At 34.5% G+C, this 22473-nt stretch overlaps 1 protein-coding gene across 1 annotated transcript; it reads right to left on the bottom strand.

Moving 5' to 3' along the window:
• Window positions 1-919: 919 nt before the first annotated feature.
• On the bottom strand, window positions 920-17811 carry LOC117317874 (phospholipase A and acyltransferase 2-like). Its single transcript, XM_033872840.1, has 5 exons — window positions 17731-17811; window positions 9966-10094; window positions 9193-9376; window positions 2066-2195; window positions 920-1839 (listed from the first exon to the last, which is right to left on the bottom strand). The coding sequence occupies exons 2-5, from the start codon at window positions 10081-10083 to the stop codon at window positions 1729-1731; spliced, it is 543 nt and encodes a 180-aa protein (XP_033728731.1). The 5' UTR covers window positions 10084-10094; window positions 17731-17811; the 3' UTR covers window positions 920-1728.
• Between the last annotated feature and the right edge of the window lie 4662 nt (window positions 17812-22473).

Below are 22473 nucleotides of genomic sequence, written 5' to 3'. Positions count from 1 at the left end.
TTCCGGAGTTGCAGTGTTTTTAAAAGCTGATTTCACTTCTTCCTTAGATATTGTCTTGGTGTGTTCTCCTTTTTTTGGTGAGTGTAGTTTTCAGTTCCTTTTTGAATCCCTACAGCTCCTTATTAATTTTTCTTTCAGTTTCACATTCTTCAGTGCTGACCCTATTTCCATATGACTTTGCTGACCGTCTTAAAAGCAGCTGACGTTTAGTATTTTTGTATTGCTTTTCCTATCACCTCATGTAGGGCTGCTATCAAGGCATTGATGTATTCATCTGGGTTCCACTTGGTGGCTGTCAAGATTGTTAAAACGAGACTTGATATTACTTAGTACTTCTTTTTTCATCTTGGTATGTCATATTTGCTATATTTCGTCCTTATCTTTATGTGAAGTGGAGCGTATTTGCATGTGAGAATGGTGGGGATCCTGGCAAAGATGGGGACGTGGTCTCAGGCATTTGTTTGGCCCATGTAGTATATATGGCCTCAATTCTGACTTTGGGGTTGATGATTTCCCATATAAGGTTACAGGAAACTTATTCAATTCATGGGTGAATCAACAATTAAAAATGATATACTTGAGTTACAAACTTATATATTACTCCTACTTCGAGAATGCTGCATCTTACATAACAAGTTTGTACGACAAGCTACAAAATAGTTGTATGTTTTAAAAGAAAATAGCAGAGGAGAAATGACAGAGCACTTTGGATAGATAAAGATTTCTGTTTGTTTTCAAAAAAGAGTTAATAGTCTGGGTGTAAAATTTAAACAATCGAAATATGTTTCTCAAATAAGATCATTTATTTTTTTTAAACATCGTAAAACTACGAAAAAAGAAAAGAGAAAATATTGATATAAACAAAAGTAACTTGGTAAAATTAATGCAATCCCTAACAGTGATTCAATGCAGTTGTAGCACCTAATTAAGATTCAACGTGATAAGCGATACATTTTCACAGTAGAGAGATGAAAATGATATAATATACAAAAATCAGTTTGTTGTGTTGCCTGCTAAGCGTGGCGAACATTAATGGGTGACTTTGTCGTCAGTGTCGTTATCAGCGTGGGCCGTGTTAGTCACATTTCAGTTTTCCGTTCAGTCATCTATTTTTTGCTGGATTTATGGCCCTTTGTACATAGGAAATTCCCGTAATGACATGATCTCCAGGCTTTTTACGCTACCGCTTGCTACATCAATTTGTTTCCTCTAATAAGGCTTTCTTATATGAAACAACAGACTGAGTTTGAACCATGTGTCAAAATACCATTTTATGCTAGAGTTATGGAACTTTGCACACAGAAAGTTTACATAATTAACCGTTTACCTGACTTTTTTCCTTACTGCTGACCTTTGAGAATAAAGGCCTTTACACATAAGAAATTCTCATATATCAACCTCGATTTTATTTATTCATTCATTTTTTAACGTTATTGCCTTTTGTACACTGCAAAATATCATAATCAAATATTTTCTTTACTTTTTTTTCTACTGCATGCCAACATACATGTGAAACTTAGTATTTGGCTTTGTCATAATGAATTACAGTTTTATTTTCAAACTCCGTGTCAATGTTCCATTTTTCAAATTTCCAAAATTATATATTACATTATATATTCAATTTGATTACCTTCGAGTTTTAAGAGATTTCATACTTGACACGAATCTATCTCGAATCTCTCTGATAACATTTCCCTTAAATTTTGCATCATCAGTTGCAACTTTTCACTATTTCTTTGATTCTTTTTCTTCCTCTGAACCCTTGAAAAGGTTGTATAACAAAAGTCCACCGACTGCTACAGCACCAGCTGCCACAGTCCACGTTAGAGCAGTATCAACCTGCAATATAGAATATACATATTTTATTATATAATATAGCATGCGTATAAAATTGTAGGGCAAATGTTGTAATAATTTACTTCAATGATTACTTTACTGAATCATTTATGTACCTTTCTCCTAATCAGATACTAAACTCAATGATTACAGCATGTCTTATACTCAGACACTAAAGTCAATAGTTATTTATTTGTGTTGTACAATGACAGACTCATTAATAATTTACCTGCTCAGACCACTTTTCTCCATATCTAATGAAGGCTGCGAAATGTTCACAATTATTCCACAGAACATTATAGCCTATCTCTCCAACCTTGTCCAGAGCAATCTCCAATATCTCATGTGCTTGGCGGGGCCTGAAAATAAAATAAGTACTATAAAAACTGACGCTTATAACCTCTTGTTTACAAACCCCTACAATACTTACAACCCCAGTGTTACCAACCCCTACAGACTCTTACATTCCCTGGGTTACCAACCTTTACACACGCTTACAACCCCTGGTTTACTAACATCCACAGACGCTTACGGTTGTAGGGCTACCAACATCTACAGACGTTTGCAACATCTGGGTGACCAACATCTACTGATGCTTACAACCCCTGGGTTACCAACCTTTACAGCTACTTACAACCCCTTGGTTACAAACCACTACATATACCAATATGGAAGTTTTAGGCAATTACATGTTTGTTTACATAAATTATGCCCATCATATAATGCCTCTCAGTATTAGCCAACACTACCCCATTTGAGATGCATATTTGTACAAAGCATGGTCAAGAACCGATCAAGTTGTGGCTAGAAGCTAATAAACTCCACGGAGGGGAATCACGTGATCTGAAGATACGAATTCAAAATGGTGGCCCCCAGTGAAGAAAGCATAAAATGAGGTAAGACACTGAAAATATTCATTACATAGGCTTTTCCTTGTAGCGAGCATATGATATACTATAATTTAGACATATCAATACCTCATGTATGCTGGAACAGTTTTCCGTAACATTCTGACCAAAATTTTGAATCGAATTCGTCAGTGGAATCCTTTCGATTCGAAATTCTGGTCAGAATGTTACGGATAACTACAAACTGTCCCAACACACATGAGATATGGATATGTCGAGATTATAGTATGACATATGCTCGTTACAGTAAGAAAACCTATGTAATTAGTATTTTCAATATCTTACCTCATTTTATGTTTTCTGCACTAGCGGCCGCCATTTTGAATTTGTATCTTCTGACCACGTGATTCCCCACCGTGAACTCGGAAACGTAAACACAGGTAGGCACTGTGACAGAATAAATTTTACTGGGGGTTTTTTTTTGGGGGGGGGGGGGGGGGGGTTGTGTTTTTTTTATTAATTTTTTTATTAAACGAACATTAATGTTCGGTTATTGAACATTAATGTTCGGTTATTGCCATCAAGAACTGGACTGAGAAATATGACCATATTTGGTAGCCACATTCACCAATACGCCATCTACTGTCTGTTTCAATGAAATATGGCTGCCCCCATTGCCTTACGCTTCAAATAATTTACTTGCAAAAACATCTTCGTTTTATGTAGTAGTTTTACCGAAAATGTTGAAATGTATTCAGTAGATGTTTTCAAGATGCATACGATTTGAGAAATGCATAACGCTAGCGAAATGTGAAGACTAAATGAACCTGAACTTTACGAATAACTCCAGGTCAATATATTTATGTAAACAAATATTGCGCAGGCGCATTCGTCTCCGGATGTTTAGAAAGTTTTGCTCTTCCGTGTTCATTCCAAAACGGCTGACATTATAGCATCGGTCTGCAAATATGTCCGCGATTTACTTAAATGTGTATTATATATATTCTAGAATGTTACATCATTATCAACTAGATGAATATTTCTATAATTTAGAGAAAGAAATATATCAATAACGGCATACGAGACGATACATTGTATCATACTATAGGTTACTGTACTGCGTACAGTACATGTTTGCGAGAAAGGTAGATACTAGGTGGCATTTGTGGTCAGGGTGACTGGTCATAGCGTTAACATTGTCATCGATTTCCATATTCCATTTTCCTTTGACGAAAACGACCAATAAATCAAATGCAAATGATAATATCTTGTTTGCCATGTGCACGGGATTGGTTGTTGTAGGCGATACTTGGAACGTATTTACTGTTGTAAGGGAGGTAACTGCAAGATTACGGAAATCAAACGTTAAACCAATTTGATTGGTCGATTCTTCCATGACTTTGGCAGGGGGTTTACAATCGAAGTGACAGATAACTACGGCAATATATTAAGATGATATTAACAATAACACTTTTAGATACGTGTGGTCGGCAGTTGTCATGTTTAAAATGAACAATTATATAGCTTGTTTTTATTTCGGCAAAGTCGAGAATATTTACTGAAACGGACCACAGGTGAAGCAGACTTGGAAATACCGAAACGAAGAAAAATGGGGCTCGATTATAATATAAATTGGCATTATTTTCAGAGAATTGACCCACATATATGTTTTTCAATGCCTAATTGTATCATATGTAAAATATTAGAGGTTTACGAATTTTAAATTAATTTTTCATTTGCGAATCGCGGCCCGATTGTCGTTAGAGTTGAATTACCGAAATGGCCGATAGTGGACCCGAATCGATATTTTTACGAGAGAATGGACCCAATATAGGATCTATTAATCTTTGGTGTGTGTATATCTAGAGACCATATGCATTTTTTTCCTTTACCTGGAAGTATTTTGAAAGAATTTGCAAAATACCGAATTCACGATCAAATTTTCGATTGTGACGAACTACTGAGACGGTGTTAAGTTCATGTTAAGTCAATCTGATTGAAATCAGCTGTTACATATGTACACATGGCTACGTTTACTATGCAATACGCCTACGTATTTTTTTTCAAAGACGGAAAACGGAAATCCGGATTATCTAAAAACAAATGCAAAAAGACTTGTGATATTCACTTAATTTAACATTCAGCCATTAATTGTTATTTGTAGTTTTATAACTTCTGAAATAGTGTGATCGATTCTCTATATAATATTGCTGTGGAACTTGTGTTATTTTTCAAACAAATTCATTTTGATAATTTTTTAATTTAGAACGTTCATCAAGTCATGTTCAAGACTTGAAATTCTCGCTACACCATACTTCAAACACAGTAATCAATGAATTGATGAATTGAAAATTGAAGTCAAGCAAATGAGTTAATATTTACCTAAATAATTTTTCAATATACAACACATGTTCAGATGACTATTTGTGCCATGCTGTTACAAGATTTCAGTTATAATTCTAAAATTGAATTAGTATGTAAATATATGTTATACTGTCAATATCCACAAAGCGAGTGTAGTTTACTGTACTCAAAGTCATGCCAGTAGATAGCGGTACATATACTTACTGCTTACATCTAGTGCTTACTTGTGTGAATAAATCAATAACAAAATGGTTCATATATTTCTATATATGACTTCACAAATTATGTGGTGTCTGAAGATCTGAATGAAGTGAATAAACGATGTATTACATTATTTTTATGAAATATTCAAGTCATAGATCATTCTCTTAAAAATATTGATTTCAAGTCCATTTTGGTAATTTTACTATGACGGCAATCAGGCCTAGAATGGCGAATAAGCCCCTAATATTTTACATATGATTAATTTTGACATTGGAGAACATAAAATTGTGTCCATTCTCTAAGCACTGGTAGAATGTACAGAATAGAGCTTCATAAATATATTCTCAAAATTACTAATTACCCCGGTAAATATAACATTTTACATAAACCTCCCATGACTGATGGTGAACTTAAACTTGCAAATCTCATGTGTCATTCCAATTTTGATATGTGTAAATATATACACGTACTGTATATATATATATATAGTTATAGATATGGAATGCTTCACAATTTGCATACAGTTATGGAATCTTATAACACCCCCAAAAATGTTCTCACCACATAAAGGTGTGATCTGTGCAATTACATTGCTGAATTGTGTGGTTCAGTATGATTGGATGATCAACATTGGAAAAGGACAATAAATAGGGAATGTGTCGTCCCATCGAATGGACTGTAATCTTTGTGATCAGGTTTGAAGTTGAAAATGAATCTTGAAGTTTTCTTTTCCTTTTTGCTGAATTATTCGATGAAGATGGTCTTTATCTGGTTGTTATTCTTTATCACATTGTTTACCATCCTGTAATTATACCAGAAGTTTATCTTCTCATATACAGATTTATTAACATCAAATGATTCCTGAACAAAAGGAGTCAAGTTTTTTGTTTTGAAGTACCATCAATGCTTGAGTACAGTTTCAATAGGATACATTCCTAATTCGGGCCTTGATTAGCAGCTCTGGTTTTGGTTTTCAGTAATTCTTTATGTGTGTTTCATCATATTAAGTTGAAATACAACTATGTATGCCAAACTAACGATGGAACTAGCCTAAATTTAGTTCATATTAGAAGTTGGCATCAATAAGGTCACAGAGTCCTGGCTGTATTATAACTGATGATGCCTTCCCGAAAGAAAGAAGACATATTTTATTTTCATCGATCCAAGATAGATCAACAAACTTCCAATTTCAATTAGGACCTTACAGAAACATGCATGTGTACAATCAAATCAGAACAGCTGCAAACATTTCAAATTATTTGCAATTAATTCCTAAACCGATATCAGTAAATTTATCAACTTAAAACTAAGAAGATTACTGATTTTGCATTAAACAATAATGTTCGTTTACAGTACTTCCAGTACTTTGATTATTATTATTATTACAAGCCAACCGGTCATAAGTATTTATATATTAAAGTATTTAAAATGCTGAAGTATCCATCCACGTAAATATGGTATATCATATACACGTCTCTTCCAGAAGGTAGAAGTTTGTAGTAATCCAAACGAATCAGTGGTGGATACATTTATTATGACGTGTTTACAAAGGGATACGACATATGAAGTAATTCGACTATGGTTGAGAAGATGAATTATTTATATGACCATATCCGTAAACTGTAAAACGAAAGTAGGTCTTGCCCAACTACATATAGATTACGATACGATAGCTATAAATTAAATCATTGTTACTTTCCATTGTAATTTAGCACAATGGTGTCTCAAAAAGTGCGAAAATAATCCGGTAATGTTCAATGGTCTTCTGGTTTTTTTACCGTCGTGTTTTCTGGGTCACGTTCTAATAACCGACGCAACGAAATGTCATACAGCTAATGGACCAAAGTGTTATCCACTCCAAACCTCCACTTATCGACTATAGATGCCTGATTCTATAGCATGTGGGCTTCCTACGTCATCAAATTCATTTCCCGCGAAATTACTGGGAAATCTAAAACAATTCTTTAAATGAAATGAAGCGAAAGAAATAGAAAACGTCTAAATAAAAGTATCGTGATCAGTATTGAGTACAACGTTAAAGTTCATTGTAAATAATTGCTACTATTTGCTAACCTAAAGCATAAGTAATTTAAATCAAATTATTTTAAAATCCATATTTCGTTTCTATTATAATCTTAAAATTTGTATCACAAGATCATTTAGAAGCTTTGCAGTACTTACTCTTCCAAACGCACAGATGCTTTGATTTTAACAAAGATGGCGACCTGAAGCTGCGAGGCGGTTTGGATTGGAATTAAATTGCGTATATTTCGGCAAGTAAACATCGTACAATGTTCCCGTATGGTCAGATCATCTAATTTTGTCATTATGTATTCAGAACAGTTGTTGTTTAGTCGCTATGATCATTAACATAAAAATTCGGATTATTATATAAATACTTATTTAATTATTTTGGAATGGGGCCCATGGGTTTGGACTTAGAAATCAAAATACAAAAGGAGCGGCCCATGAGGGATCGAAATAAAAGAGAAAAGCAAGTAGTGTATACATATAATATGGCAAAAAATAAGAAGACAGTTTTGGTTTTATTTTAGTTTAGTGTATTCCTGGATATTTTACCGATGAGTATTCTATGTCATTTTAAGGCATTTTATTTACTTTAAAAATGCTATTGGTGTGTTAAAGCTCTGTTGGATACTATAGCTATACTACAGAATTACTGTTTTATAGCTTAGGAATTGGCATACTATTAGTGGGTTTAATTCTTCGATCCGTGGATCTTGGATTTTTAAGGTTCGTCATATTTTCTGATAAACAATATCGAGATTCTCTGCAAGAATCCTGTAAATTATTGTTCTTCAAATGTATTTTCCTACGTTTTCAAGGTCGTTTATTAAATTTTATCTCCGTGTTTCCCTTATATATTGATTCATCTAGAACATGATTAGATATTTGATTTTTGATAACTTTCATTAGAAGAAACTCGTCTCTGAAATCAATTGCTTGTTACCTATGAATAGGCCTACCTTATCCATTTCGGTGATTTATTGAATCGCACATTCATGTTACATATACAATCATTTGCTATTTGAATGTCCGGAAACAAGCTAGATTTCACCTCGTATCACTTCGTCAAGCTCAACCAACAGGGCCATTTTTGTATTTTTTTTCTTTAATGATTTCAGAACCAATCAGTAGTATTCTTTCTTTTTTTCATTTTAAGTATCAAATAGAGACTTATTAATTGCCAATTAAATGCGCGTCTAGAATAGTACTCGACAGGTCATTGTTATTTTTATTAACCCCCTAGGTGACTTTCCCATGTGGCGATAAATGTATCGACGAAAGAATGTACGAGTTACTTCCCCTCACCAGGCAGCAAGCATGTGCAGAAAAAGCAAAAAAAAGCATAAATCATATCACCAGAAGATTTTTTTAAGGGGATTATTTGGTCCCATGAGTCCCATTGGGTATTTATCCTAGTAATAAGTAATAACATGTATGATTTTTTTCCCAGGAGTTCCAAATGATTTGTTACTCGCCGAGGTCGGCGATGACTGCTAGAGGTGGCTGTGCAAAGAACATTACCTAAAAATGGGACAAAAATGAAAATGGGGAAAATAAGAAAACACATAGATATTTGAAATTTACCACAGCTGAAGGGAACATGGAACTATCTTAACCCAGGCCCGACTTATAACAAGCTATACGTGGGACAGCACCATTCAGATGTTTTTGCCGAATTGTTTCACTACTGTTATTTGGGAAACTGCAATGCTGAATTGGGGAAAATAAAGCTTTGCCACTGAGAATGCGACTCATATGCAGAAAAGAAAACTTTTGTAGTGACAAACATTTATATAAGTATTAAGGCTTTCTGCCAAACTTCGATTATGAATTGCACCACGTGTAAGCATGTGTTGCTATTCAATGAGTAACTTTAGTTAGTCTGCTTACAGTTGTTATGATATGAACTCACGTGCACTTCCTGTCCTTTCCGTTGTTTTTCTTTGCCTTACAGCCAAGGACAACTCTACAAAAGTCATCAACCCTCACAAATGCTTTGTTGAAACTCTTCCCACAGATCGTAAAAACACTTCCGGAGTTAAAAGCATTGATGCCGTCATTGTCCCCTCCTGAAAGGTGCACAATCTTTCCTTTGCCTTTTAAAAATATAAACACAATTGTGAACAACATTTCTTTGTAGTAATATATAGTTATTCAACAGAGTAAACAGGAGCTCTTCATTATTCATTCTTAGTTCTACAACTTACAAAATGATGGCTTAACTATCGTATTTTAATGTGCTTTAAGGTAAACTGGAACTTTACCCAGTTCACTTAACAATATGAATTAATGATAAAAACAGAACTTGATTCATTTTGAATAATATAAGTTTCTTTCATGATATTCAATCAATTTTTCTATACAATTAATTTTCAAGGAAATCAGTAGCTTATTTGGTTCCCATAGACACATGAAAGTATAAAACAGGAGTTATCATAATACAATGTTATATTAAGTATTCAATTAACGTGTATTTGATTTTGATAACGATAAGATAATTTACATTTTCTTCAACAGAATCAAAATCCCATTCAATGATTTTTGTAACAACCTGATAGCACACCACTTCATAATTTAACTACATTGTATAGACGGATTTCCCTAATAATATAACTGTATATATTTCTTTCTTGTCCACCATTGTCATGTCTACATTTTAGTGAAATTCCACAAACTATTATCTACCTATATATACACCCCAGTGTGAATACAAGCCTCTTGGAAATTCCACCATATCCCCGATCTCAAGTTCATTGAGAAGAGTACCATTATGGGTGTCTAATGGTACAGTGCTTGCAGCCATTATAACAAATTCTGAAAGAAAGAAAAAGTTATTATATGAACCAGACAATCATTAGGACAAGAAATCATACTGAAAATCTATATATAATGACTAAATCACCCATGTGAACATTTTGTAAATCCCAAATGAATTGGGGAATTCATAAAAGGACTATTCATCATCATCTTCAAGCAATGTTGTATCTTCAGAAATGTTTAACACTTTCTTCAAAAATGTGTTTGTATAGATGACAAATGAGATCTTCCTCATCTTCCTCAACGTTTAAAAACATAATATGACTGTAAAATAAGCACAATTATTTCGAAATGTACTGATGTGCAGATGGCACTTACACAAATTATCTGAAGGTTTCTTATCTTATATCAACCTTTTAAAAACATGATAGTCAGTCCATATGAGACTTTTAAAAGACTGATAACACTAGTAGCGTGGTGCTGTTGCCTGTTGACCACTCCAGTCTTTAAATGATTTATAAGTGAGGCTTCGTTGAAGATAGAACCTGGGTTGATACGTGTTCGGGAGTCAACATAATTCAAAAGAAGGGAAAAGTACACTGAGAGCTAAGCGTGACACTAAGAACACAGTAAAACCGTCGCCTTCATGCTAGGGGGGGGGAGGGATTTCCCTTTAGCTGATCAGTTGGTAGTCAGAACAGCGAATCAGTAATCCAAGGGTTGTGGGTTTGATCCCGAGTGGAGACACACTACTCACTTCCCTGTATAATGAACGTTGTGTTTAACAACTGAGTGGAGACACACTACTCACTTCCCTGTATAATGATTTCAGATTTCAGATTTATTTATTTACACTCAGACACATGACAATGTGTTACATGAGGTACATTTATAACGAAATTCTTTGACATGACAGGATGGACAGATATAATATATAAATTATTACACTTTTATAGTTACAAATAGCAGTGAAATGCTGCAGAAACTTATATTGCAATACACATGAGGTACATTTATAACGAAATTCTTTGACATGACAGGATGGACAGATATAATATATAAATTATTACGCTTTTATAGTTACAAATAGCAGTGAAATGCTGCAGAAACTTATATTGCAATACACATGATGTATATGTTTCCTTAATTACCAGTAACAACTTATTAATATGATAGAGAGGACACATATATAGTATACATGTTGTATAAATCTTTCATAGTCCAAGTCAACACTTTACGATAGTTACATATATTACAGCAAAATAATACAATCATTTATACACATACGGTTTGTTAAAGCTTCATAATAAAAGAGATATTTTTTTAAGAAAAATGGACAATCCGTTTAGAGCTCGTTTGTTACATACTGACAATAGGCCTTTCATTTTCATCTCATTTGGATTTGTACGAAAATAATTTGGAATATATTTATTTTGCAAATTTTTAACTAGCTCATTTTTACAAGAAAACAGATAGTGATATTCATCTCCAATACTTTCTAAACATAGGTTACATATTCTTTCTTCTTTCGGGATTCTTTGCCATCTACCCGTTTCAATAGGGAATTTAAAATTGCATGTACGTATTTTAGTTATATATAGTCTATTATTTTCTGACAATGCTGTCAAATATTTTTCAAGACCAAATTGAGATTTACATATTGAGTAAAAATTGCCTCTTGAAGAGTTATCTATTTCTGAGAACCACTTTTGGATAAATTGATCTTGGAGTCTCTGTTTCAGTTGATTTTTAAAGAACAATTTATTCATGCTATATCTATTTTCAAAAATAAATGAAAAACCAGATTCATCATATATGTTTTTAACTTTGTTGATCCATTTAAAAGAAAGAGTTCCGGCGTCATGCAGTTTAATTGCTAATTTAAGTAGAATACTACTAAGTTTATTTTCATTACAAAGAAGACTGTTCCCAAAACGAGCCATTCTAAGTTTAATATTCAGTTCTAGTGGGAAACGACCCAGTTCACCATATACCATAAATGATGGAGTACTTGATCTCACTTTTAGCACTCTTTTGCAAAATTTGAGATGGATTTGTTCCAATGCACGCAAGTTTTCAAATCCCCATACTTCGGATCCGTATAACAAGATTGGTTCAATTACAGTGTCAAAAATATGGAGTTGTATATCAATAGGAATAGCATGATTACGAATTTTTTTATACAATGCATACAATGACTTTTGTGCTTGTTCAAGTAATTTATCCCTTGCTTTTGCAAAATTTCCATTATAATTAACTACTACACCAAGATATGAAAAACTATCTACAATTTCAAGTGTTGCATCCTTCAGACGAAATTCAAGGTTTTGGTTACATTTGCGTTTACTGAAAATCATGACTTTTGTTTTGTCAACATTTGCTTTCAGTTTCCAAATTTCACAATATCTCTGGAAAATATCCAGTGCTTTTTGTAGCCCTTCTGGAGTTTCTGCAAAGATTATGGTATCATCAGCGTATAGGAGTACAAAAATTTCAACAAAAAGATGTAATTCATTTGAAATTTCATCTGCGATTTTGTGTAACGGATCACTTTTCATAGATTTAAAAAACATTTCTAAATCATTTATAAACATAGAAAATAATATGGGGGAAAGATTTTCCCCTTGTCGTACCCCAATTAAACAAGGGAAATATTCTGATATTTTTCCATTGTATTTAACACAAGACTTGATATTTTGATGCATATTTTTTATAACTTTAAGGCATTTACCTTTAATATGACATTTTTGCAATTTCGTCCATAGCCCAGCTCTCCAAATTGTGTCAAACGCTTTTCTGAGATCAATAAAAGCACAGTAGAGTTTCTTACCACTATTCAGGTATAATGTAATCAACATATGTAAAATAAAAATATTGTCAATTGTTGAATGATTTTTCCGGAATCCAGCTTGGCTAATTGAGAGTACATGATTATGCTTAACAAAATTATTTAACCGATTATTTATAATAGATGTAAATAGTTTCCCTAAAGAACTTATAAGGGTAATTGCTCTATAGTTATCGGGATCTTTTGGATTCCCCTTTTTTTGTAAATTGGTTTGATTATACCAATTGTCCAGTTGTCTGGGATAATTCCCGTATCCATGACAATATTAAAAAGTTTACAATATATAGAAATCAACTCTGGGGATGAGTGTTTCAAGTATTCATTTAATATATTATCTATTCCTGGCGCTTTACCATTTTTCAGTTGTTTAATTGTTTTTCTAACTTCATCTTCTGTAATTACGCTATTTAATAAATCATCATCATCATCATCATCATCGTTTAAATCATCATCATCATCATCATCATCATCATCATCATCATCATTCAGAGCCTTGAAATACTGGTACAGTGAATCTAATGGTATATCAACCGTCTTATTCTTCACTGATGAGAATTTGTTAATAGTTTTCCAAAATTCTTTCGAGTTGTTTTTTGACAAAGAACGAAGTTTCTTACAACACTTTAACATTTTTAACTGTGTAATACATATCAGTATCATTTACTATCGCATTGGCTAAGCACGACATATTCAGAATACAATGGATTTGGTTATGTACATCTGAAAATAAAGGATTAAAGTCACATATTTCAAATTCAGAGACTAGTCTGAAGGCCTGACTACTTAATAGGAGATAATCAACTACACTTATGTCCTTACATGTCACTCGGCCTACGTGTTTATCTTTACCTATTCGACCATTGGCAATATAAAGAGACGATCTTTTACAGAGTTCAATTAAGAGATTACCATATCTATTTGGTCTGGCCTTGTCTTCACTATATCTTTGTAAGGAAATATTTTGCTCAATCAATTCGTGTGCAGAGTACAAATTATCTACATCATCGTTTCTCTCCATTACATTTAAAATATCAAATAATCCTTCATCAGGTAATATATAATCAGGTATTGTAGAAGTTCTACCATTAAAATCTCCAAACAACATCACATTGTTTTTACCATTCCCATAATTAAGAAGCTCTTCTTCTATTTCTGTAAAGGCAGTTTCTGATGAATAAACAGTATTTTCCGGTGGAATATACGTACAACCGATTAAAATATTTGAGCTAGCATTTGCTATCTGTTGAGTTATTTCACACCATTGAACAAATTCAGAATCAGATTGATAAAATTGTAAAATATTTGACAAGCTGGATTTATATATTATAACAATACCACCGGACTTTTTCTTACATTTCTGTCTGTGTTTAGCATGGAACATATAACCATGTGGTAAGTTAATATCATCAAATACATCAGTTTTGGATTCAACACATAATATTAAATCATATTCAGAAATTAAGTTGTGAAAATCTGGATTAAGTTATTTAGATTTTAAACCACACACATTTAAGAAGCATAAACTTAATTGTTTATCATTAACTGGTTCCTTAAGAACAGTGCCTGAGTGACTGTCCTATTCACGATTTACTGGCGGTCGAGGGTCGTGGTATGGTCGAGGCGCGTAGTGGGGGACATTGTTTATATATAGCGTATCGTAGATCAGTTTTGCTTTTTCACCCCTACGTTTAGCTTCCCTTAGCTGTGGAGTCAACGCAGATCTTCTCTCGACGATCTCAGGAGGAAATTGTTGAAACACCGTGAAATGTCGTTTATCGCGGAGTTTCTCGGGTACGGCCCTCAGCACGCGCTCGCGATCTGAGTACTTGGAAAACCTGGCGATTATCCCCGGGGGTTTACCGTCGTTTCTCCTCCTCAACCTATGGACATTTTGAAGTGGAATGGTCCCCGCGTCATCTATCCCCAGTTCCTGATTTATAAAAGTTTTTAAGACCTGCTCGGTGTCTTCAGGTTCATTGCACACGATCCCATTAAAAATCAAATTATACTTCATCGAGTGCGTTTTTAATTTAAGGAAATCTTCCTTCAAATGGTCGTTCTCTTCCATTAGTTCCCTGTTTCTATGTTCAAGGGCAGTGACTCTATTTTCGATGTCATAATGGTGGCTTTCCTCCTTTTCCAGTATACAATCATGTTTTTTGACAGTTTCTTTTAACGAGTCAACTTGCGACATAATGGTTTCAATTTTCCTTTCCAAATTCACAAATTTGCCATTTATAGACTCCAAAAGATCAAGTTTGGGTAATTTTTCCCCTATAAATGAGTCCATTTTACAAATTTTGTCACTCAGAATGTTAATATGTGTAGTCATCATCTGGAAAGCTAGGTTTGGAATTTGAACAGGGGCGGGAGCTGGAGGCACCGCCGCTGAAGCAGACTGTGGAGGGGGTGGGGACGGGAAAGGTGGGGGAGCAGGACACCCCGGTATCATGTTCCCCGGTACTGGTGGCGGGCCACCCATTCCATTTGGAGTACTGTGTTGTAACACACGTGCTGTCTCGTGCGCGCTTACCTGTGTGACAGGTTGACCAGGTACACCTGTGATTGATGGCGTATTTTGATAACCATACATATTGGAAAAGTTCTGGTCCAAAGTCGAGTACCCAGGGGAGATAGGCATATTTCCAAAGTTATCCCCGAACAGCAAGCATTTGAAATTACCTGTGAGGTTTGCATTTGCGTACCTGTGCTTGTACAAGTAGTATTCACCTGTGTTATGAATGTAGTGTTTAACAACTGAGTGGAGACACACTACTCACTTCCCTGTATAATGAATGTAGTGTTTAACAACTGAGTGGAGACACACTACTCACTTCCCTGTATAATGAATGTAGTGTTTAACAACTGAGTGGAGACACACTACACACTTCCCTGTATAATGAATGTAGTGTTTAATAACTGAGTGGAGACACACTACACACTTCCCTGTATAATGAATGTAGTGTTTAACAACTGAGTGGAGACACACTACTCACTTCCCTGTATAATGAATGTAGTGTTTAACAACTGAGTGAAGGTTGACAGTTGTTACCGTATCCTGAGTGTTGATTATGTTGATCCTTATGTTCGTTACCATATCCTGAGTGTTAATTACGTTGTTCCTTATGTTTGTTACCATATCCTGGTGTTGGTTGTTGTTCCTTATGTTCGTTACCATATCCTGAGTATTGGTTGTTGTTCCTTATGTTCGTTACCATATCCTGGTGTTGGTTGTTGTTCCTTATGTTCGTTACCATATCCTGAGTATTGGTTGTTGTTCCTTATGTTCGTTACCATATCCTGAGTGTTGATTATGTTGTTCCTTATGTTCGTTACCATATCCTGAGTATTGGTTGTTGTTCCTTATGTTCGTTACCGTATCCTGAGTATTGGTTGTTGTTCCTTATGTTCGTAACAATATCCTGAGTGTTTGTTGTTGTTCCTTATGTTCGTTACCATATCCTGAGTATTGGTTGTTGTTCCTTATGTTCGTTACCATATCCTGAGTGTTTGTTGTTGTTCCTTATGTTCGTTACCATATCCTGAGTGTTTGTTGTTGTTCCTTATGTCCGTTACCATATCCTGAGTGTTTGTTGTTGTTCCTTATGTTCGTTACCATATCCTGAGTATTGGTTGTTGTTCCTTATGTTCGTTACCATATCCTGAGTATTGGTTGTTGTTCCTTATGTTCGTTACCGTATCCTGAGTGTTGGTTGTTGTTCCTTATGTTCGTTACCATATCCTGAGTATTGGTTGTCGTTCCTTATGTTCGTTACCATATCCTGAGTGTTTATTATGTTGTTCCTTATGTTCGTTACCATATCCTGAGTGTTTATTACGTTGTTCCTTATGTTCGTTACCATATCCTGAGTGTTGATAATGTTGTTCCTTATGTTTTTACCATATCCTGAGTGTTGATAATGTTGTTCCTTATGTTTTTACCATATCACCAGTGTTGATGATGTAGTTCCTCATGTCACAATATTCATTGATAACAAGATATTAACTGGCTGAGGCAGATAGAAATCAGTCAATCATCTCCGAAGGTGAATGAGAAATTATGATTTACAAGAAATCTAATAGGTATCTTAGGGCGAATGATGCGTTTCAATGTTATTGATTTAAACCAAAATAAAAAAGGTCCCAATAAACTTCCTTTCACGGTAGAGGACTAATAAAAAAAATATGATCAAAGAAAAAATGCATAATTAAGCCCCTCAGTACATGGATTTGACATGTAGCTACATCTATATATAATGAGGTTATTAAACGTGAAAGTTTAGCGACCTGTCTCTCAGCACTGTAATGTTGCTTGTACTGCAAGATATATACAAGTTCATGGATTCCATATATGTGTGTTTAGAAGCGAAATTGTGCTTAATTGCCGTCATTTAAGTTTCATACTGTTGTGAATGTTTGAATACAGACCCACGGACAGGTCGCTAAACTTCGATGCTTACTAAATGTTTAATATAATAAAGAAGAACGTAAGATAATGTTACTTTCATTTTAGGTTAACTTATTGTAATTGTAACGATGTCCTGCAATTACCTAATTCGAAAGCTTCCGATGATTATATTAAAGTTGATTTAACATCACTATTCGACCCATATAGAAAACTAGTAATTTTTCCGAACAACCCTCAGGTCGATGTTAGAACAACATTTAACACCGGTACCATTCCCTTCAACCTGACACATAAATGGTATAGATAGATTAAAAGGTAAGATGATGTTTTATTAGCTTACATATACCTTTTGCTCATAGATAAAAACAAAAAATAAAAACTAAATATATCCATATGGACTCCACAATAGTTCCGGGTATAATGCCTACTGTACATACATGCTAGGGTTCCTCTCCCCGGCTATATAGTCAGTGTTCTGTCAGCGTTCTGACTATTCACCGCTGACCCGCCTCCTTTTTATTTATCAGAGTTATTTCCCTTCGTTTCATTTTGTGCCCTTGATAAAAGGCCTGTCGAGATTAAGTACGGACTAAAATATGTATGACTGAGTCACAGTTATTTGCGTTGGGAAACCTTTTTGTCAAGACGTTTGCCGTTCTTTATAAAAATGTGTCTAAATTCTATCAAAATTTTTCGTAATTATGTTATAAATATTGCCCAACTAACATGCAAAACTATTGTGAGAAAGTACATATCTTAATTAGATATTTAATAAAATTCATCAAGTATCATATGTTGTAATTTATCAATGTAAAAACAATGTAACTAATATATCCAGGGACGTATATAGAGATCAATATAAATTTCTGATATAGAGTATGAAGAAAATTTATATATTCAATCTTTTATTTGATATTTTGTATTGTACATACTAGATATAAAATGTATCATCGGATATATTACTATTGCTCCCTGGATCTATGTCCTCTTGTCTTGTCATTTACATCCTGACATTTAATCTCAGTCTTGAAAGGATATTTCAACCACTATTTTAAACTGATTTGGGGTTAATTAATTTCACCATAATGACAGCCTGTGTAAAACGTTTTTGTTTTCAGTTCACCTACCACACCTGACCCGAACTTGTGAAATCACATGCATTGTTGTTCACGATGATGAAACATTCGGTTCTGATATGGTTTAATAACAGCTTATAATGTAATTGTTTACAGATTCGGGGATAAAATAGGAGATGATATGTATTTTCTTATCCCAAATCTCTGCCTCTGTCCTATATATCAGATGCATTTGTCTTATAATACATTTCATATGACGTTTATTACCAGATATATTATATTTTTATTATGTACATGTATGACTATAACTTACCAGAAAACACCAACACTGTCGTCGAGGATCAATTCGAGTATAAATCTGGCTGGGGTATATACTTCACAACAAGTGACACTGGGTTTCCCAGATTATCGATATGGCAACTACAAGTACTTTTGTTTTGCCCACCGTTATATCCTACTACACCAAACTTGCATGATAATACACATGCTGAGACGTACGTAAGATTTTCAGTCACCTTTCAAAAGTAAGAAAGAAAGAAATCGACCTATAAATATACTCCCGGAAAACATGTATTTTTGATGAGTGTAAGAGAGATCATATGTATCGATAAAAAAAAACCTGATATAACTTTTATCGTTGTAAATTACAATAGTAAGTATGCAAAGAAAATAAATGGAGAAAGAAGTACAAACGCTGATTGCATGGCAACATACAGCGTGTGACGATAGAGCCTTTAGAGCTGCTGGAAACTAGTTCTTTTACAAACACTACTGCAGGTACTATTCTTAATCAATAGAGCGAAGATAAAGGGCTGGTTACAAGGCCACATTAGAGTTTCAATTAAATTACGTGTATACAAGTAAATATTTAAGGAACTTCAGTTTATCCTTAGTCTACAGGGATCTGGCTGTGTCTGCTTCTGCAATAATAGTTGTGTGAAGGAACAATGTGAGGACATTAAGGGATTCTTTAAGGTTTGTAATTGAAGTGTGTTCCATAAATCAACAGAAGAAGGTCGGAAAGAATCATTATAGAGATTAGTTCGACAGTCTACTTAACGAAAATAGTTGACTCTTCTGGTAGGATGGGTTTGTATATTAGAATGACGAGCAAATAGAGTGTTGGTTTGGTAAGGACACTGATCATGGACAATGGAACTGGATAGATTTATGTTTTGTTCCTTCGTACAAAAAGGAGGTATCAACCGGTTTCTCCATAATTGAAATTGTCTGTCCTGACTTCTGACCTTGGTAGCTCTTGTCACAAATAAGGCTACTTCGAGTTGTATATTTCAAGTATCTGACTTTTTGGATTAAGTTATGTCCCATACAATGTCACCGTACTCTGGCAAAGGTCTGATAAAATTGAAAATATATTGTTTGAAGACACTTCTTGTCTATACTGAATTTAAATTTCTTTAGTAAGTAGACCAAGTGTTTTAGGGGCTTTACTAATACTGTATTGTATAGTCAGTCCAATTCCATTTACCTGATACAGAGATGCCAAGGTGTTTGTGGTACATGACTTCTGTTAATGAAATGTCGGTTTATCAAGTATTCTGCTTAAAGTTATTGCTACCATTTTGTAAAGATTAAAATCAACAAGCCATATATTAGACCAATCGTTTATTCTCGTTTGATTATTATTCAAAGGGTTGACGGTCAGATCCGCCGACTCCACTTCGATATATATAGACGTATCGTCTGCAAATAGTTTTTAGTGCAATTGATGTCTTGAACAATGCGTTTATGAAAATCAAATATAGTGATGGGCCGAAGAGTGATGCGTTGGAAACTCCTGCTGTGAGACATGCTAAGTAGGATTGGTTACCATTTATAACGGCACAGTGACTGCGATTATGTAAGCACTCAGAGAACTAAGTAAAAAAAATTCCTGTGATGCCAAGCGATCTTGTTTAAGAAAGAAGGCCTCGATGCCAAACTCAGTCAAACGCATTGCTGATATCATAGAAGACCATTCCGATTACTTAACATTTATCTAGAGTAGAGGAAATATCATTTGGGAAAAAAAATATTTGATTTATATTTATTTACGGACCATGTTCTTATCTGCGATAGAACCATGATCTATCCTGTTAAGCCACGCCCCTTTTCTAATCAAAACAGTATGGCGTCAAGTTCGACTCATAGCGAAATTCAACACTCTGCACCATTTATGATTGATGACCCATGAAATTGGAATCGAAAGTGAAGAAATCGAAAAGAATGAATTAACTGAATAAATTAAACAAAAATCGTTAACATCATTCTAACCGTCATTTATTGATTGAAACGTTCATTTCGTCCGTGTGTAGCCATCTAGGCCTAGCCAAGTAAAATCGGAAATGAAATGGAACAAGTGCACACAACTTCGCATAACGGTTGAGTCTGTAGAAACACATCAACACTGACTTTTTCAAAATGCACATGTCGTTATGCATACTGCAGAGTAAATCCAAATATGTCGTTTAATCTTCGGTAGCAGGACTTTTACAACAATCCAAATACACCGCTTCGTCAACATACAGATCGAACTCTCGCCAGTATGGGCGTGGACAATTGGCCGACTTTGAAAGCTTCTTTCTGATTGGTCAATCCGCCACAGTATGACACGTCACTAGCGGAGGTCACAGAGTACTTTACAGCGTACTTGTAGCTATGTAAAACAATGTTTCAAAATATATGCGATAGTAAACGTGTTAGAATGGGGATAGTATGGGGGTTTTTTTTGTGGTTATAATGGCGATTAGAACATGAAATTTGGTTTAAACTCTCGACCCATCGGTCTCGAGTTCAAACCAAATTTCATGTTCTGATCGCCAGTATAGCCACTAAAACAACGTACTATCCCCTAAATCGAAGGATCAGAGGTCAGACAGATAGGATGTTATTAGAGATTTAATTTGCTAGTTGAAGACGTATTTATAAACATATCGTTCCATCATTGTTTTAAATAATTGTTAGTTAAGTAACTGGACGATATTCACTTCAAATAGATAGATCTTCTTTTAAATGGATCTTCTTTTCCGCATTCTATTAGCCGTTGACAATTTTCCAAATTGACGGAACAAAGCATGCAGTGATCGAAAGACTAAAACAGATTTGCATTAGATAGCATAGAATATCGGCAGTTTCCTTAATCAAACAAGGAAAGTAAAGTCAGGACTAGAGGTTCTATTGACGTCATAGGCATGCACTGCATCAAGAACGTCTTGTCGATATTACAATGTCCGAAAGTATGAACATAGGACCTGTTAGCACGAGGAGAGGGGGCGTCAATATTGTCATCAATCGTAGACTGATAAATATGAAGAAATAGCATTTGCTTTATGAGATCGCTATAGCTATTGTCATTGTTTAAGAGTTAGACATAAAGGTATTAATAATTCTCCTGCATTTCTTAGCACTAGTATAATTGCTGTACTTCAGTTTATCACAAAATTGGCACAAATAATCTCGGTTTGATTTACGAAGGATGTTTATACAAGTAATTCTATATTAAAATGAATCGTGACCGGTCATCTACTTTACCAGATAGCTTAGCATTTCGATGAGAGTATTTTCTATTTCAGTTTCCGTATAGTAATGTTCAACAATGCGTTACTTCTAAATCTTTAGCCGATAGAAAATGTCAGTAAGTAGGTCGATACTTTTGTCTATGTCATTACTACCTAAAGTGCACTCCATGTTGATTTTAAAAGTTTGACTCTGTATTCGTCGTGGTTAACAAAGTCATAAAACATGATGCTACGTTTCAAACATAATAAATGTGTGTGTAGAGAGACTACCAGTAGTACCTAATAGGCTGATCAAGGAAGTCTTCAATGACATGACAGACGTTGAAAAATGATTGCACAAATCAGTAAAAAAGGCAGGACCAACGACGCTCTGGGAAAGACAGTTAGTAAACTGTGAAGGTGAATGTAAGACAGTTAGTAAACTGTGAAGGTGAATGTAAGACAGTTAGTAAACTGTGAAGGTGAATGTAAGACAGTTAGTAAACTGTGAAGGTGAATGTAAGACAGTTAGTAAACTGTGGAGGTGAATGTAAGACAGTTAGTAAACTGTGGAGGTGAATGTAAGACAGTAAGTAAACTGTGAAGG

This window comes from Pecten maximus, chromosome 2, assembly GCF_902652985.1.
Source record: "Pecten maximus chromosome 2, xPecMax1.1, whole genome shotgun sequence".
Taxonomy (NCBI): Eukaryota; Metazoa; Mollusca; class Bivalvia; order Pectinida; family Pectinidae; genus Pecten; species Pecten maximus.
This window is presented reverse-complemented; position numbering and strand designations above follow the sequence as displayed.

Excerpts from the sequence above, each read along its gene's own strand:
- LOC117317874 (XM_033872840.1), bottom strand. The coding sequence starts at position 10,083 with ATGGCTGCAAGCACTGTACCATTAGACACCCATAATGGTACTCTTCTC. Across the intron at positions 9,377-9,965 it reads ACACTGGGGTGTATATATAG|GCAAAGGAAAGATTGTGCAC; the intron begins GTAGATAATAGT and ends TATTTTTAAAAG. Across the intron at positions 2,196-9,192 it reads GGAAAGGACAGGAAGTGCAC|GCCCCGCCAAGCACATGAGA; the intron begins GTGAGTTCATAT and ends TTTTATTTTCAG.